Raw genomic sequence first — 19,690 nt, forward strand, 5'->3', positions numbered from 1 at the left:
CTTTCTGTCCGCCACATAGCTAATTCCCTCTCCTTACAGAACATCCAGCTTCCTATCTCAGCTCCCTTTCAGAATTGCCTTTTTAATTTATATCTTTAGTTTGTAATAGAAAAATGAGCAGTAAAGCATCAAGGCGGTAGCTGCCAGTGAGATGGTTTTTATTTGGATCTTTCTGTTTTTGTTACAAGATCTTCTGAGTTTTGTGTCTGACTGCCGTTTTCAGTCGGGGTCCACTTCTATACCTAACCCATCATTTAATGATCCTGGGATGCTTAGATTCCTGTGGGAAACTCAAGGCTGGCTAAGCCTACCAGCATACATGCTTTATACTGGGCTGAACCGATTCTCCTGTGGCAAGCATACTTCAGCCGAAACTGAACTGGTACGGAATCTTGTCTTTTCCTAGACAGGATCTCATAGCCCAAGCCAGTCTCAAATTATATATAAGGCATCTCTTTAACTTCTGACCCTCCTGCCTCTACCTCCCTACCTGATAACTGACTCCAAATGATTTGTTACCTGCTTTTAAAACTTTGAACCGTATTCTGACCTACTAAGCAAATAGTTACTGGGCCAAGATAAGGGAGAGGGTGCAGACAAATAGGCAAGACTGGGTCTGTGGAAAGTGTGAGCAGAGGCTCAGAGAGTAGCTCCTTGGTAGAACGCGTGCTGGCCTGCACCATTCCTCGGTTTCAGTCCCTAGTAAAACTGATAACAGTAACCAAGGGAGAGCAGTGGAGCATCCTGGGAGCACATTAGGTCGTCTCGAGAAGTCAACAGATGATGGGTTGAGGCTCTTGTTCTTGCAGCACGAGGTGGAATTTTGTGCCTGGGAAAAGCAGCATCTGGAGTCATCCCCACTGGAAGAGACTGAGGAGAAAAGGGAGGAGATGGGTAGAGGAGGCCTGAAGGATATCCATGCTGTGCCAAAGCCTGCATCTGACCCTCGAAAACATCAGGGTCAGATGAGAGCAGAGCTGGGGGTCCTGACCAGGAAGGTCACTTTGGAATTTTGAATGTTGCTAAGTTGAGGGTCATATTCTCAGGGAAAGCTGACTAGAGAAGAAAGCAACAAGAAGGGAGGGGACTCTAAGGCTTGTCCGGGGGCGTTAGCACTGAGGATGAAGATGGACAGTGTGAGCCTACACAGAGGGCGCCCCATAGTGTTTGTCAGTGGATTTGATGGAGTGGGTAAGGGAAGGAATGATTGGGAGTCTGAAAGGGCAAGGTTATCTGGCCTGTGCTTGAAGAAGCGTGTGGCTGTTGAGAGGGTACAGACAATACACTGGGACATCGTCCTACGCTGCTGGTGTTGAAAACAAAATTGATACTCTTTTTTTTTTTAACCATGGTATCTTAGTCACTGCTCTGTTGCTGTGAAGAGGCATCATGACCAAGACAAATCTTATCACAGAAAGCATTTAACTGGGGGCCTTGCTTACAGTCCACAGTCATCTCGGCAAGAGGCAGAGAGGCACGGTGCTAGAGCAGTAGCTAAGAGATTTATATCATGATCTGCAGGCAGCAGGCAGAGAGACTGGGCCTACTGTGGGCTTTTGAAACCTTAACGCCCACACCCGGTAACATGACCTCCAGCAAGGCCATAGGAGACTAAGCATGTGAATACATGAGCCTGTAGGAGCCATTCTCATTCAAAGCACTGTAGGGTGAATACAGGCCTTTGATTCTGAAGATCTAGCTTTAAACCACACCGCTGACATTTTCATTAAAAAGAGATCTCTGGCCCTGTGTATATGAGTGGGGGGTGGGGTTGTGTGTCTTTCATACTATGAAACAAGGAGTTTGGAGATCAGGTGAGGAAGGTGCCTTGACTCTTTTTTTTTTTCCTTTTAAGTTTTGAAATACTATAACAATAGAAAGTGTTGGTGAATCTCCGTCTAGTGTGTAGGTTTGTTTCTTTGAGAGGGACGTTGGCGAAGTCGAGCTTCTTTGTTAAAGGCCTTTGCTGGTGGGATTCCAGCCAGCACAGCCCCGGATTGCTAGATTCTAGACCACAGGAATTGGGTGTTTACCACATCTTTCCAAGATCCCTGTTTCACGTTCCGGTTCCAAGTCTGGGCCTATCGTACGAAGCTCCGTGCCCCGCCCCTACCCTCACATTCCCCATCTCTCAAGCAGAATTCCCTGACCATCTATCTGAGTTAGAAGAGCTATCCTTCCTTCCTCTCCACACTAGGGATCGTTCCTAACATAGGAAGAGTCTCGATGTAACCCTGGCACCTCAATGTGGATTTCAGAGTTGCCATCAAGAGAACAGACATGTGCTTCCCGAATTTTGCCCATGTCCCGAGAGAGGAGTCCAAGATGGAGTCCTGCATACCCCACTCTAACAGAGTGTTTCCTCCAAGAGATAGGACCCAAGTGCCTTCAACGAGGGCTTCAAAACTTGGAGCTGAGGCCAGCATGGCCTGTTGGGCCCCTAGAGTTGTTGGCTTGTCCTTTTATCTCTGCTCTCTCATTCATTCATCCTTCATTCATTCATTCAAGACAGGATCTTACGTAGCACAGAATGACTCTAGCACCCCTTATGTTTCTGAGGATGACCGTGAACTTCTGGTTTACCTCCCGAGTTTAGGATTGGAGAAGTGCACCACCACGCTTCCTTCTAACATTTTTTTTTTTTAGTAAGCATATGCCTTGGTTAGAGTTACTATTGCTGGGATGAATCACCCCCAATTGTGGGGGAAAGGGTTGATTCGGCTTACACTTTCAAATCACTGAAGGAAGTCGGAATCAGAACTAAATCGGAGCTGGAACATGGAGGAAGGTGTCATGGAGGGGTGCTGCTCCCCAGGACTTGCCCAGGACCCACAGTGCAGTGGTGGCTCCACCCACAATGGGCCGGACCCTCCCCCATCAGTCGCTAATTAAGCCTTGAGGGCTTGCCTACAGCCTGATCTGATGAAAGCATTTTCTTTTTTTTTTTTTTTTTTTTTTTTTTGGTTCTTTTTTTCGGAGCTGGGGATCGAACCCAGGGCCTTGCGCTTCCTAGGCAAGCGCTCTACCACTGAACTAAATCCCCAGCCCCTGAAAGTATTTTCTTAACCTCTTAGGTGACATCAGCTTGTGTCACACTGTCATAGAACTAGCCAGCACAGTGTGTGTGCTCAAGGATACATGCAAGCACACGGGAGTGGAGATCAGAGAGCATTCTCTCCTTCCTTGTGGGACTGAACTCGGGACCTTTGGGCTCCCACCGTGAGTACCATTGCTACCTAAGTCATCTCATCCGCCTGGACCGGTGCTACTTTTTATAAGCTTTCTTATCTTTGGTGTCTTGTTTGGTATCTTACCACGTTCCTGCATCATGAGTAATGATGTGTGAATTCATGTTTATCTCTTAATTAGGGGCCATTTTCTAGAAATTGCATTTGGTCATTCCAAATATTTTCAGTCTGTTCTATTTTCTCTTGTTTTTGAGATTTCTCAGCTTATTTCTTTATGTACACATTCTTCAGTTTCTGCGTCCTTAGAGTTTCTTCTTTGAATTTGTTTGCTAGAATTCAGCAGTACATGCCCGAATTCTATCCCAACAGTCAAGAAGCAGAGGGAGGGGAATTACGAGGCTGCAGCTAGAGCAAGACTCTTGTCTCAAAAAAAAAAAAAAATCCATTTTATGCATTTTTTTAAAGTTCTATGAAAACCTGATTTGTAATCTGATATGCTATATTTCAAAGTCATTTTCTTAACAAACATAAAAATCCTTGAACACGGCCATCCTCATGACTCATCAGCATTTAATGTTAAATTCTGGCTTTTAGTTTTAAGAAATCATTTCTTTTTTCAAAGCAAATAGCAGAGATCATTCCCTGAGGCAAATCTGTTTCTAGATCTGCACTCCAGACAGCTCTGGAGAGTACAGGGTTGGGGGCGGGGTTGTCCTCAGTCCCTCCTGTCCATCGTGAGTTCCTGTCCAGAGCTTGAGTCTCCTCACCTAGTGCACGACACCTTTTGATGTGCAGCCTCCAGGTCTGAGGTGGCCTCTATGAAGTGTTCTCTGTTCCCTGTTGACTTTGATGCGGTTCTGACTAAATCCTTGACCCTTGGGGACTCAGGACTATAAATGTTTGCTTTTTACATAAAAGATCAAAAATTTCCTCTCTTTTTTATTTTAAGGATCCCTTGGGGACTTTTGAGTCTTGCTTCTCTCCCAGGTCTGTAGCTGTTCCTGGGAGTGCTTCTCTCTTCCTTATAAATTGTCTCATTTTGATCCACATAAACACCTCCTCTTGTTAGACCGGGGCTAAAATATAAATAATCTTTATTTGTCCGTCACCTCCTCAGACCTCCAGCTTTGCTCCTCCTTGAGCTCTGTCGGTTGGCGGTTTTATTGTTCTGGCTGCTGTGAAGTGCTTCAGTAGCACCCAGAGCCTAGAAGCACAGGGGAACTTAGCTAGAGGTGACAGAAAAGACAGATGTCCTGCCAGGTGGACTGTGAAAATCAGGACGGGGAGGGGGGAGCACTTCAAAGCCTCCTGGGGGAGCACCTTAGCTACGAAGCTACGTGGTATCAAACGAGAACACGCTACCTGCCTTGTGTGGACAGTGTCTGCTTTTTAATTCTTAAAATAATTTTGGAGCTTTTCCTATTTTGTGCATTAATTTTTAATTAGCATACAAGGTAATGGAGTTCGTTATGGTATTTTCATCATCTAGATAGGTATACTTTGTTTATGGATAACCCTGTCTCTCATCTTCCCACATACCCTTCCACTAGTGGTTCTTCTTCTGTTTTCATCATACACGCTCATAAACGCGCGCACACATACACACACAATGTATTATATAATATATAGTAACATATATGTTTCTTACTCTTCATTCCCTAAGAAGCCCATCTTATTTTTACCTTTGTAAAGCCATTGTTAAAATAAGGAAAATGTTTGGGGAAAGACCTAATATTTGCTTATAGTACCAGAAACCCCAGCACTTGAGAAGTAGAGGCAGGAGGATGATAAAATCTGGGTCAACTTTTAGACCGTAAGACCCTGCCTAGAACAAACAAATTTAAAACCTGGTATTTTAAATGTCACTTTCAACTAATGCTTTGCTCTTCTGTCTTACCCCCGTCCCCTTCCACAGTATGACTACGAACACGATGAAAATGGAGACAGAGTTGTGCTAGGAAAGGGGACTTACGGGATAGTCTACGCAGGCCGAGACCTGAGCAACCAGGTCAGAATTGCTATTAAGGAAATCCCAGAGAGAGACAGCAGGTATGGCAACTCTCGCTAATGAAAGCTGTATTCTGACGTGCTTGGGTTGTTAACCCTGTGGCAGAAAATAAAGTCTAACTGTTGGAGCTGTTTGGAAACGAGACTCCACCATGTTAATTCCAACTCAGGTTTGTCTGTTCCTTTAGTGATTAGTACAAAACTCTTAACTGGGAAAAGAATGGCTTCCAAAGAGCAGAAGGGGGGATGGCCGTGTGTGTGTGTGTGTGTGTGTGTGTGTGTGTGTGTGTGTGTGTGTGTGTGTGTGTTGCAGCTGGGTCTTACTAGATCAAGGGGGTTCGTGACAGAGGTGGAGAAGCACAGTCATGCTTTCTAGTCTGCTGTGTAAGGAGCTGCAATGGCGTGCTCCTCCAGTAAGCAGATCACTGAACGCATACATTGAGAAGCCAGCGGCCCTTTTGACTCCATCAGGAAGACAGGAGGCTGGTCCTGAACTAGAAAGAGAGAGAGGCAAACGCAGACAAGCATAACTCACTGGAGCAGAAACCACCATGGGAACAAGTGCAGACTAGAGACCTGAGCTCTGGCTAGCCGACTGCTGGGGGCACAGGGCGGGGGAGTCTAGAGGATTAAGAATTTCAGGGGACCCACTCATGAGCAGCCCCACACTTGTGCGAGTTTTACCTGGTAAAGTTCTGCCACAGCTTCCTTATAAATATCAGAGAAAAATCCCATTGACTTTGAAATATGTCAGAGGGTTTTATTCCCTTCATTAAGGCCTGTTCTCAGAGAGCCCACCTCTCATTAGGTGAAAGAACAGAGAAGAATCCAGCCCAGCCCCCTATCTCACTGAAGTGGGAGACTGAGGGGCGCTTCAGCAGTGTTCAGTCAGCCTCAGGGACAGGGACATAAGACGAGAGAGAGCATTCTTACCCCTACTTGCTACAGCCCACCACTACCACCCATACGAACGGCCTGTTCACTGGGGTTCTCCTGCCTAGACCATCACATTCACCTTTCTATCTTAAGGCATGCTAAAAGGCAGACACATTGAAGAGCGTTGACAATACCAGAGCCAGGTTTGGAATTAGCAGATGGGGATCTCAGATGCTGAGTCTTCTAACTGAAGGAGTAGACCCGGGGAGCCATTCCTGAGGTAGGAATCAACAAGAGAAAACAAAGAAGCCGTTAGAGGTCACAGCCCTTCCCCTAACATAGCGCATGTTGAGAGGGACTTTCAAAATGGAAGAGGGGTGGGGGGGCACTGAAAAGAAGTAGAAGACAGAGAAATCTGAGAACTGAATGACAGCTACAAAATAGATACACTTAATGGGTCACCAGAGACAAAAGAGAAGAGAGACAGAGGGATATTTGAAGAAATGATTATTCCAGCCACATGTAATAGGCCAGCTAGCTGGGGCTATGTATTGAGACCCCCTTCTCAAAATAAATGCTGGAAAATACTAGCCTGGATGATTATTAGTTGAGCCTGACGAGACTTATAGATGAGTATATGTAGTATCTCAAACGCCACCATTTCTTCTATTTCTAGAGCTAGTCAAATAAATTCCGTTCTCTTGCAATTTTCCTCATGTAGCCCACTTTCTTGACCTGAAGAGTTATTACTCCATACTCATTTAATTTAAACCTTGGCTTACACTGGTGAAAACTGCAGAGTGTTGATAACTTTTCCCATACTGGAGAGGAGTACTTACCCTTAGCTGAGCTGGACCCTTGGTTGGTATGGTAAATTTTGAACTAGCCTTGGTTTAAATAATGGGGTTTGGACGCTTGGGTCTCTTAATCTTACATGCAGACATTTATCATTTGATTTTCGATAGAGGGTGAGGAGGCAGGATGCCTGCCATTGGTGATAAAGTAAGTTGCTTATGTCAGGTTGATGATCTCAGTCTTCTAAGTCTATAGAGTGAGACAGTATTGCCACTACTCTGTATCGAGAGCAATCGTGAACCAGTCTCTAAGTGTCCTCCATCCCTCCAGAAGTGACTTTGTCTTCACAGCTGAGAGCCATTCATTACCTAGGGTCTTATGGTACTAATGTGTATTCTTGTGTCAACTCATACCATGCCAAAGTGCTCTTGCTGTCCCCCACTGGCAGACTATTAAAGGATCACCATAATGCCTGCCACTTAATTCCCAAAGCAGATCTAAAGGGGGAAATAAATATGTCTGAGACATAGGGGAATTTCCTTTTATTTTCCTTGCCAGCTTTCTGAGGACTATTCTACAGATTATAAAAGTTCATCTCAATTAAGTGAATTTAGTTCTTCATCAAGGAAGTACTATGCTAGAACTCACCCTACACTGCTTCACAAAAACACTATTTTTGAACACTGATTCTACTCTTCGTTATTGTCCTTCTAAAAAGCTCCCCCTCTATTTAGCCGGATTTGTCATTGGAAGATCTGAACATTCCTTAAGAGTATGTCTGAAGCAAAAGTGGGAAATCAAGTTTTGCCTTAGTGTAGTTAGAGCCTTTCATACCTATAGCCTGTGTGTGTGTGTGTGTGTGTGTGTGTGTGTGTGTGTGTGTGTGTGTGTGTGAGAGAGAGAGTTGTGTGTGTGTGTGTGTGTGTGTGAGAGAGAGAGAGAGAGAGGACTAGCACTGATTTCTTTAGTTATAGTTTTGATACGCCAACATACTCAGCTTATTAACTAAAGCTAATAGAAGAATGTTGATTTGAACTGCCCACTCTGGGTTGCAACAGATCAATCTAAAATGGAATTGGTGTCCCCTACACCTAATCTGTTAATTCATAAGGTCTGAGCCTTCCATAAATCAAGATTTGTAGCGTCCAGTCTAAGGAGCCCGCCCGGTTAAGCCATCAGAATAAGTAGGTCCTCTGAGCGTTGATACATGCAGGGATAACAACCTGAAGCCATCCTGCTGTTCTTCACACCATGTTGTTTTCTCATTCCTGCTTAAACTACATTAAGCCTGAGCTGGTCTGTCCTGTCTCCTGTCTGTTCAGTCCAGATGCTGTCATGAATTACCAGGGAAAGCCAATTAAATCACTAAAAGTTGATTTGTTGAAATTTTATTATTTGACAGGCTGTGCAATACCTGCCTAAGCGCTCATCGATCCTGCCGTTCTCCAGAGAACACCATAATGCCTGCCACTTAACTCCCATAGCCGTTCTCAAGGGGGACGCTTTGCAGGGCCTCCTTTAATGATCAGAAGCGCTGTGCTAGTTCAGAAATACAAAACGCATTCATAGTTTGTTACGGCTGCATACACTGAGCACATGGGTTTGAACTCAGTTGTGCAGCTTGGCCTTTCGGCCTAGAGCTTTGTTTAGGATCGGGTGAAAATCATTCAGAAGGTGAGGGGTTTGAACGAGTGGGCTGAAAGAGATTGGAGCATGAATGGTTTTGTGGTTCCTACCAAGGAGTTCATGAACCTTTGGGAAGTTGTGGATGGGCATTGTTAAGCTATTGGGAATATTTGCCCACCCCTGGCATGGTGGTTACGGTGACGAAGCCAGTGGAGCAGGTTGCCGTGGTAACACAGACAGTGGTGTGAATAGTATCTACTCTCCTAGGTCAAGTCTTGAGTTCGTCAGGAGCTTCGTGATCTGAGGTCGTCCATCTATTAATCACTTCCTGTGTCTGTAAAATAGGTGTCCCTAATAGTACATTTAGATAAAAGAAACGAGTTGATATGAGTGAGTAGCTTTGAACAATATCCAACATCTTCCGCCCCCTGTCCAGCTGCAACTGCAAGGTCACAGAATTTATGAGAAATAAAAGCCTCGGATGGTCATTGATTTTTTTATTTGTGGGCACAGTTTAGCTGGCATTTTCAGCGTGTACTGCTTAAGTTAATTCTCCAGAAGTCTGGCTGAATGCTTCACGCCCTGACATTTGCGTGCCTTGCAGATACTCTCAGCCCCTGCATGAGGAAATTGCCTTACACAAGCATCTGAAGCACAAGAACATTGTCCAGTATCTGGGCTCCTTCAGTGAGAACGGCTTCATCAAAATCTTCATGGAGCAAGTCCCAGGAGGTAAGAGGTCGCCTGTCTTACTTTCAGAAGTGTGAGTCTCTAAGGCCCCGAAGCAGAGCTAGAGGGAACGAGAATTTGTTAGAGTCCAGGTCTTGACTTATCTGTGTCGTGACAACGGTTAGGTAGGTGACATAACCTTGATGCTTATCAGCAGGTCAGACATTTCAAAACCGTTTTGGTTTCAGCCCTTGTGACTTGGGTTGAAGCTAGCATCCGAGCATCCTAGAACTTAGACTGTGGATCATGACTGCCTTCAGAAGAGGGATAGTGCCACATTCTTACTTGAGCCCAGGTAACCAGTAGCTTCTGGCCTGCTGTGATAAGCCAGTGCATTCCGACTTAATTTAGTGCCACATCATGTATATGATTTAAAGAGCTTGGCTGAGTTTTAACCACGGGTTCTCTTATCGTACAGGAAGTCTCTCTGCTCTCCTCCGTTCAAAATGGGGCCCACTAAAAGACAATGAGCAGACGATTGGCTTCTATACGAAGCAAATATTGGAAGGATTAAAATATCTTCATGACAATCAGATAGTCCACCGGGATATAAAGGTAGGACACGCCACGACTCATCCTCCTTGGGGGTCTTTCTGGGGAGTTATTCTGTCTGAAAACGATGGGTTGTGTCCTGAGTGATCATTGTGAATGGGGAATGAGGAAAAGTGAGCGGTAACAGTTCTCGTCCCCCGTTCACAGTTATGCTCATGACGAGTCTTCTTCCGACACAGCTTCCTCACCCACTGAAGCCAGTAGACTTTGCTGCCAATCCGTGGTGTTTTCTTGGAGCTCTGTAGCATGGACTTTAGTACTCTCATGCTGAACAGGATGTGGCCTCTTCCTGAGGAACTGCCAGGCCTATTAATTCCTATACAGATTCCTAAAATAAAAACATCAGCTTCTCGTGAAAAAGCAAATTCAAAACTAATCAACCTTGGTGCTCTCTCTCTCTCTCTCTCTCTCTCTCTCTCTCTCTCTCTCTCTCGCTCTCTCTCGCTCTCTCTCGCTCTCTCTCGCTCTCTCTCTCTCTCGCTCTCTCTCGCTCTCTCTCTCTCTCTGCAACCTTTCCCCTGGACCCTCCCTTGCTTTCTTTCTCTCAAATGTATGACCTCCATTAATGGTTGAGATATATATTCCTAAATTTGTAAATACAATCTGCTCAGTGTATAAAATGTTACTTGATTTCAAGGTTGACCTCTTGGTATTGGATAACCAATTTGGGGACTCCTGGGGAAGATTTCTATTTCTCGTGCTCTGAGCACTCCTTAGTGGCCTGTAGTTCTTTGTCTAGAGTCGATGCCCCATGAGATTTCCCCTTCCATGGTAATGTGTTTATCGGTGTCATCCTTGTCTGGGTCTTGTTTGAGCAGCCATGTTGGTGAGACTTTCTAGGCGTGACTTCTCTGGCATTTGGAGAAGAAACCTCACAGCAAACTTCCTGTTACTTTCTGGATCTTAAAAATCTTTCTGCCCTCTCTTCTGCTATGGCCCTGGAGCCTTTGATGAGAGAGCTGTGTTGTAGATGGATCATGGAGCCTTTGGAGAAGGAGCTGTAGATGTGTTGTTGGGCCTTGGCGTCATACTGTCACTGTTCTCTGCATTTTGATCAGTTTACTTTTCTTTAATGATCTCTGTCTGTTATAAGGAGAAGTTGCCTTGATGAGAAATGAAAACTACCCTTTTCTGTGGGCATAAGAGTAAATGTTTAGAATGTAGTTAGGAGTCGTGATGGTTTAGTAAGGTGGTAGATGGTGGTTCTCCTCCATGGTTCATAGTCCCTTGCACTTGGCTGGGTTTCTAGCACTGTGCTCGATTTCCCTCTCGTTGACTGGGCCTTGAGTCCAGTTAGAGAACTCTTGGTTACCAGTAAACGTGCTTGCCACTGTGCACTCTTAGGGATAGTGTGCGATGCTGGTTTGGGTACTTCCTTTCCTTGGAAGCTTGCATGGTATCTTCTGGTACAACAAAAGCTTGGCCTCGTGGAGGAGGCTCTAAAATCAGAAGCAGCTTGAATCCCTTATGACTGTGTCTAAAGTATATGGTATATACATCAACAGAGACTTACGGTCAGCCTCTGGAAGCAGTGGTAATAGCCATGTATGGGGAGTCTCTTCAATATCCCTGACCTACAGCTCAAAAGGGTTCTTCTCATGCCTGATGTTTGGGCTTCTGTTAGCTAGTGTATGGCTTTGTGGGGAGCATTGTCAGCCCAGATGGGAAATTTCATATGTGTGTGTACACATATATGTATATATAGTTGTGTGTGTGTGTGTGTGTGTGTGTGTAGGCAGGCTTATGTGCCTTATATGTAATTCTAGTAGCTAGATAATTGTGATTCCTTAGGACTTTTTCAAACATTCTTTCTGTTATTTTACCCCCTTCTCTCCTGCTTTATTAATCTCCCTCCACCTCCCTAATTACCAGGACAGCCAAGGGTACACTGAGAAACCCTGCCTCAACAAAAAGCGACCCCTACTCTTTCTTCTACAAGTCAACTGCACCCAGATATGTCCCCCTATTGATCCTCACCACACTCCGTAGCTCCTTTTCGCCTTCCTGGTTTCTGCGGTTGGTCTAGTTTATGTTTTCATATCTGAAGGCTTGGAGCTAGGGACCACAGATGAGGGAGAACATGGTGCATTCGCCTTTCTGGGTTTGGGTCATCTCACTCCACGCGATCTTTTCTAGTACCTTCCACCTATCTGAAGAGCTCATGATTTCATGCTTCTTTACAGCTGAGTGGCGTTCCTTGACCTATACGAACCGCGTTTCCATTATATGTGTATCATCTGAAGGACATTTAGGTTGCTTCACTTCCTGGGTATTGTGAATAGAGCAGCGACCATCATGGCTGAACAAGTGTCATCGGGGCAGGGTGTCAGGTCCTTTGGGCATACGCCTAGGAGAGAAAGAGCTGTGTCATGGGATCGACTTAGCTTTCCGAGGAGTCTCCACACCAGTGTTCAATCCCACCAACACTGAGTGGGGCTTCCCCATACCCCTCCAACATTTGTTGTTTGTTGTTTTGTTGATTTTTGCCATTCTGACTGGGGTAAGATAAAATTTGAAAGTTACTTCAGTTTGCATTGCCCTAATCACTGGGGACAAGGGACTTTTTTTTAAGCTAATTCTTAGTCATCTTTATTTTTTCTTTGGAGAACTCTGTTCAGATCCCAAGCCCATTTATGAACCGATCCGTTGGGGTTCTTTTTTTATTTTTTTGACTCTCTGATTTTTCAGTTCTTTATATATTCTGCATATTAATCCTTTATCAGATGTATAGCTGGCAAAGATTCCTTCCGAATCTATGGGCTTCCTCCTGATTTGTCTGTTTCTTTTTCTTTTTTTTTTATTGGATATTTTTTTATGTACATTTCAAATGTTATTCCCTTTCCTGGACATAAACCCCCTAACCCACCCCCCCTCCTTCTTCTTTAAGGGTGTTCCCATCCCCAACCACCCTCCCATCCTGCTCACTACCTTTGACATTCCCCTACACTAGGGGTCTGTCCTTGGCAGGACCAAGGGCTTCTCCTTCCACTGGTGCCCAGCAAGGCCATCCTCTGCTACATATGCAGCTGGAGCCATGGGTCGCTCCATGTGTAGTCTTTAGGTAGTGGTTTAGTCCCTGGGAGCTCTGGTTGGTTGGCATTGTTGTTCTTATGGGGTTGCAAACCCCTTCAGTTCTTTCAATCCTTTCTCTAATTCCTCCAATGGGGTCCCATTCTCAGTTCAGTGGTTTGCTCCTAGCGTTCACCTCTGTATTTGACATGCTCTGGCTGTGCCTCTCAGGAGACAGCTATATCAGGCTCCTGTCAGCATGCACTTCTTAGCTTCATCCATGTTATCTAATTTTGGTGTGTGTGTGTATGTATGTATGTATGTATGTATGTATGTATGTATGTATGTCTCATGTGGGGCAGGCCATTCCTTCAGTCTCTGCTCCAACCTTTGCCTCCGTATCACCTCCTATGGATATTTTTGTTCCCCCTTTTAAGAAGGAGTGAAGCATCCACAGTTCGGTCATCTTCCTTCTTGAGTTTCATGTGGTCTGGGGGTTGTATATTGGGTAATTTGAGCTTTTGGGCTAATATCCACTTATCAGTGACTGCATGCCATGTGTGTTTTTTCTGTAATTGAGTTACCTCACTCAGGATATTTTCTAGTCCAATCCATTTGCCTACGAATTTCATAAAGTCATTGTTTTTGATAGCTGAGTAATATTCCATTGTGTAGATGTACCACATTTTCTGTATCCATTCCTCTGTTGAAGGGCATCTGGGTTCTTTCCAGCTTCTGACTATTATAAATAAGGCTGCTATGAACATAGTGGAGCATGTGTCTTTGTTATATGTTGGAGCATCTTTTGGGTATATGCCCAAGAGTGGTATAGCTGGATCCTCAGGTAGTTCAATGTCCAATTTTCTGAGGAAACTCCAGACTGATTTCCAGAATGGTTGTACCAGCTTGCAATCCCAGCAACAATGGAGGAGTGTTCCTCTTTCTCCACATCCTCACCAGCATCTATTCTCCCATGAGTTTTTGATCTTAGCCGTTCTGACTGGTGTGAGGTGCAATTTCACGGTTGTTTTGATTTGCATTTCCCTGATGACTAAGGATGTTGAACATTTCTTCAGGTACTTCTCAGACATTCAATATTCCTCAGCTGAGAATTCTTCGTTTAGCTCTATACCCCATTTTTAATAGGGTTATTTGACTCTCTGGAGTCTAACTTCTTGAGTTCTTTGTATATTTTGGATATTAGCCCTCTATCAGATATATGATTGGTAAAGATCTTATCCCAATGTGTTGGTTGCCATTTTGTCCTAATGACAGTGTCCTTTGCCTTACAGAAGCTTTGCAATTTTATGAGGGCCCATTTGTCAATTCTTGATCTTATAGCATAAGCCACTGATGTTTTGTTCAGGAAATTTTCCCCAGTGCCCATGTGATCGAGACTCTTCCCCACTTTTTCTTCTATTAGTTTGAGTGTATCTGGTTTTATTTGGAGGTTCTTGATCAACTTGGACTTAAGCTTTGCACAGGGTGATAAGAATGAATCGATTTGCATTCTTCTACATGCTCTCCTCCAGTTGAACCAGCACCATTTGCTGAAAATGCTATCTTTTTTCCATTGGATGGTTTTAGCTCCTTTGTTAAAGAATAAGTGACCATAGTTGTGTGGGTTCATTTCTGGGTCTTCAGTTCTGTTCCACTGATCTACCTGCCTGTCTCTGTACCAATACCATACAGTTATTATCACTATTGCTCTATAATACTGCTTGAAGTCAGGGATGATGATTCCCCCAGAAGTTCTTTTGTTCTTGAGAATAGTTTTCACCATCCTGGGTTTTTTGTTATTTCAAATTAATTTGCAAATTGCTCTATCTATCTCTATGAAGTTGGAATTTTGATGGGGATTGCATTGAATCTGTAGATTGCTTTTGACAAAATGGCCATTTTTACTATATTAGTCCTGCCAATCCACGAGGATGGGAGGTCTTTCCACCTTCTGAGATCTTCCTCAATTTCTTTCTTCAGAGACTTGAAGTTCTTGTCATAAAGATCTTTCACTTGCTTGGTTAGAGTCACACCGAAATATTTTATGTTATTTGGGACTATTGTGAAGGGTGTCAGTTGCCTAATTTCTATCTCAGACTGTTTATCCTTTGAGTAGAAGAACGCTACTGATTTGTTTGGGTTAATTTTATACCCAGCCACTTTGTTGAAGCTGTTTATCAGGCTTAGTAGTTCTCTGGTGGAACTTTTGGGGTCACTTAAATATACTATCATATCATCTGCAAATAGTGATATTTTGTCTTTTTCCTTTACAATTTGTATCCCTGTTGTTGACTGATTGCTCTGGTTGGGACTCCAAGTGCTATATTCAATAAGTAGGGAGAGAGTGGGCAGCCTTGTCTAGTCCTGTATTTTAGTGGGATAGCTTCAAGTTTCTCTCCATTTAGTTTGATGTTAGCTACTGGTTTGCTGTATATGACTTTTACTATGTTTGGATATGGGCTTTGAATTCCTGATCTTTCCAGGACTTTTATCATGAAGGGGTGTTGAATTTTGTCAAATGCTTTCTCAGCATCTAATGAAATGATCTTTGAATTTGTTTATATAGTGGATTAAGTTGATGGATTTCCATATGTTGAACCATCCCTGCATCTCTGGGATAAAGCCTACTTGATCATGATGGATAATCGTTTTGATGCGTTCTTGTATTTCATTTGTGAGAATTTTATTGAGTATCTTTGCGTCGATATCCATAAGGGAAATTGGTCTGAAGTTCTCTTTCTTTGTTGGGTCTTTATGTGGTTTCGGTATAAGAGTAGCTGTGGCTTCATAGAAGGAATTTGGTAGTGCTCCTTCTCTTTCTAATTTGTGGAATAGTTTGGACAGTATTGGTATGAGGTCTTCTATGAAGGTCTGATAGAATTCTGCACTAAACCCATCTGGTCCTGGGCTCTTTTTGGTTGGGAGACTTTTAATATCTGCTTCTATTTCTTTAGGGCTTATGGGACTGTTTATATGGTTTATCTGATCCTGATTTAACTTTGGTACTGTATTTGTCTAGAAAATTGTCCATTTCCTCCAGATTTTCCAGTTTTTGAATATAAGCTTTTGTAGTAGGATCTGATAATATTTTGAATTTCCTCAGATTCTGTTGTTATGTCTTCCTTTTCATTTCTGATTTTCTTAATTTGGATACTGTCTCTGTGCCCTCTGGTTAGTCTGGCTAAGGGTTTATCTATCTTGTTGATTTTCTCAAAGAACCAGCTCCTGGTTCTGTTGATTCTTTGTATAGTCCTTTTTGTTTCTACTTGGTTGATTTCAGCCCTGAGTTTCATTACTGCTTGATTTCTACTCCTCTTTTGTGTATTTGCTTCTTTTTGTTCTAGAGCTTTTAGGTGTGCTGTCAAGCTGCTGATATAGGCTCTCTCCAGTTTCTTTTTGGAGGCACTCAGAGTTATGAATTTTCCTCTTAGCACAGCTTTCATTGTATCCCATAAGTTTGGGTATGTTGTGCCTTCATTTTCATTAAATTCTAAAATGTCTTAGATTTCTTTCTTTATGTCTTACTTAATCAAGTTATCATTGAGTAGAGCATTGTTCAACTTCCATGTATACGTGGGCTTTCTGTCATTTTTGTTATTATTGAAGACCAGCCTTAGTTTGTGGTGATCTGATAGGATGTTTGGGATTATTTCAATCTTCTTGTATCTGTTAAGGCCTGTTTTGTGACTGATTATATGGTCAGTTTTGGAGAAGGTACCATGAGGTGTTGAGAAGAAGGTATATTCTTTTAAGATGAAATGTTCTATAAATATCTGTTAAGTCCATTTGGTTCATAACATCTGTTAGTTTCTGTATGTCTTTGTTTAATTTCTGTTTCCATGATCTGTCCATTGATGAGAGTGGGGTGTTGAAATCTCCTACTTTTATTGTGTGAGGTGCAATGTGTGCTTTGAGCTTTAGTCAGGCTTTTTTTATGTATGTAGGTGGCCTTGCATTTGGAGCATAGATATTTAGGATTGAGAGTTCATCTTGGTGAAATTTTCCTTTGATGAATATGAAGTGTCCTTCCTTATCTTTTTTGATAACTTTTGCTTGAAAGTTGATTTTTTTCCATATTATAATGGCTACCCCAGCTTGTTTTTTTGGACCATTTTCTTGAAAACTTGTCTTCTAGCCTTTTACGCTGAAGTAGTGTCTGTCTTTGTCTCTGAGGTGTGTTTCCTGTATGCAGCAAAATGCTGGGTCATCTTTACATATCCTGTCTGTTAGTCTATGGTTTTGGGGGGTAGGGGGAATTGAGTCCATTGATGTTGAGAGATATTAAGGAATAGTGATTGTTTTTTCCTGTTTTGTTGTTAGAGGTGGTATTATGTTTGTGTGTCTCTCTTCTTTTGGTTTTGTTCCTTTTGCTTTTCTTGCTTTTTCTAGGGTGTATTTCTCTCCTTGTGTTGGAGTTTTCCATCTATTATGCTTTGTAGGTCTGGATTTGAAGGAAGATATTGTGTAAATTTGGTTTTGTCATGGAATATCTTGGTTTCTCCATCTATGTTAATTGAGAGTTTTGCTGGATACAGTAACTTGGGCTGGCATTTGTGTTCTCTTAGGGTCTGTATGACGTCTGTCCAGGATCTTCTGGCTTTCATAGTTTCTGGTGAGAAGTCTGGTGTGATTCTGATAGGTCTGCCTTTATATGTTACTTGACCTTTTTCCCTTACTGCTTTTAATATTCTTTCTTTATTTTGCACGTTTGGTGTTTTGACTATTATGTGACGAGAGGAATTTTTCTGGTCCAATCTATTTGGAGTTCTGTAGGCTTCTTGCATGTTTATGGGCATCTCTTTCTTTAGGGCAGGGAAGTTTTCTTCTATAAATTTGTTAAAAATATTTACTGGCCCTTTAAGTTGGGAGTCTTCACTCTCTTCTATACCTATTATCATTAGGCTTGATCTTCTCATTGTGTCCTGGATTTCCTGGATGTTTTGGGTTAGGAGCTTTTTGCATTTTACATTATTGTTGACAGTTATGTTGATGTTTTCTATGGTATCTTCTGCCCCTGAGATTTTCTTTTCTAATATGTTGGTGATGCTTGCATCTATGACTCCTGATCTCTTTCCTAGGTTTTCTATCTCCAGGGTTGTCTTGTTTTGTGCTTTCTTTATTGTTTCTATTTCCATTTTTAAATCCTGGATGATTTTGCTCAATTCCTTTTTTTTTCTCAATTCCTTGTTTTCCTGTAATTCTTTAATTTGTTTTTGTGTTTCCTCTCCAAGGACTTCTACTTGTTTACTTGTGTTATCCTGTATTCCTTTAAGGGAGTTATTTATGTCCTTCTTAAAGTCCTCCATCATCATCATAAGATGTGATTTTTAAATCCAAATCTTGCTTTTCCTGTGTGTTTGGATATCCAGTATTTGCTTTGCTGGGAGAATTGGGCTCTGATGATGCCAAGCAGTCTTGGTTTCTGTTGCTTAGGTTTCCGCACTTGCCTCTTGCCCTCAGGTTGTCTCTGGTGTTAGCTTGTCTTGCTGTCTCTTACAGTGGCTTGACCCTCCTGTAGGCCTGTGTGTCAGCACTCCTATAGACCTATTTTCTTTCCGCCAGACCTAGGAACAGAGAGCTGCTCCTGGGTTTGTGTGACCTGAAGCCTCCAGGCAGGTTGCTTGGTGTAGAAGAGTTGGTCTTACCTCTGCTCTCAGGTGTGTAGGCGCTCCTGGCAACTGACTATCAGCTCTCGGTACAGGCAGAAACCTAAAAGGTGCTGCCCTTGACTGCTCCTAGGTCCCTGTGCCCAGAGGGCACACATGGCACTAGGCGGTTTCATCTTGAGTCAGGAATATGGGCACAAAGTAGTTGTCTCCTCTGAGTTCTTAGGATTGTCCACACTTCTGAGCATCCAGCTCTCTCTCCCCCATGGGATTTTGGTGCAGGGAGCTGTGGGACCGGTTCAGTTCAGTTCCGGGTGCAGTCAGAAACCAGCAGGTTCCTGCTGTTGACTGCTCCTATATTCCTGTATCTAGAGGCCACTAAGCAGGTTCCTTTTGGGCCAGCAATATGAGCAGATGTGGCCATCTGCCCTGAGATCTCAGGATTGTCCTCACTTCTGGGAGTTCAGCTGTCTCCCCCATGGGATTTGGGTGCAGGGAGCTCGATTTAACTGTTTCTTTAGTTGTGCATAAGCTTTTTAGTTTATAAGGTCCCACTCGTTAATTGTTTGGCTTAATTCCTTGGCAAATGAAGTCCCGTTCAGGAAGGTCTATGTCTATCCCTGTATCTTGCAGGGTACCGCCTACGTTTTCCACCAGCAAAAAATAATAAAGTTCAGATAGAGCCTGACGTTCTTAAAGTATGTCCTTCCTTTTGTAAACAAACCAAATGAATTCACCTTTTGGTGAGTACAGAGCCAAACAGTGGAACCAGGAGGTTGAAAAAAAAAAAAAAAGGACATTTCAGACATTTCACTGTTTAGAGCAAGCAAGCTGAGGGCTTTTACTCTGGGGTGCACCCCTGTACAAAGAGAGGACTTTTCTTGTGGAGCCTGTCCATACATAGCCAGACTGATACTGGATGGGGCACATGCCTGAGCACGTGTGTGTCCGTGCTGTGTTCACTTTAGGGCAGAGATCACATGGCCAAAAGGGATAAATGGTGAGCATAATACATCCAGAGCTGAGAATTCGGAATGCTAATGAGCAGAGATGGCTGTGGCCACTGTGTGGCCGTTTTCTCTTGACTACGTCTTCAGGAGTGTCAACCGTGGCTTAGCGTCCTACGCAGTCCACGGAAAGTAAGAAACAACAGAGAGGAGAATGTAAAGGGCCCGGGAAGTTAAGGAAGTCATTTATATAGATCCAGTCCACAGGTGATCCAGGCTAACTGTAACTGTGTGAGCTCTCCCCTCGGGGCCGTGTTTGAACCTGTGACCTGAAGAGAAGATTATAAACAACTGA

General features: G+C 43.3%; 1 protein-coding gene across 3 annotated transcripts in view; it reads left to right on the forward strand.

Moving 5' to 3' along the window:
- Window positions 1-19,690, forward strand: part of Map3k5 (mitogen-activated protein kinase kinase kinase 5) — a 218,513-nt gene that overhangs the window by 159,866 nt on the left and 38,957 nt on the right. For all 3 annotated transcript variants that reach the window (XM_039084822.2, NM_001277694.1, XM_039084825.2), the window contains 3 exons: window positions 5,104-5,237; window positions 9,097-9,224; window positions 9,640-9,776. In XM_039084822.2, coding sequence (XP_038940750.1) covers window positions 5,104-5,237; window positions 9,097-9,224; window positions 9,640-9,776 — 399 coding nt within the window. The remainder of the gene's footprint in view (window positions 1-5,103; window positions 5,238-9,096; window positions 9,225-9,639; window positions 9,777-19,690) is intronic.

This window comes from Rattus norvegicus, chromosome 1 (genome assembly GCF_036323735.1).
Source record: "Rattus norvegicus strain BN/NHsdMcwi chromosome 1, GRCr8, whole genome shotgun sequence".
In the NCBI taxonomy this organism is placed as follows: domain Eukaryota; kingdom Metazoa; phylum Chordata; class Mammalia; order Rodentia; family Muridae; genus Rattus; species Rattus norvegicus.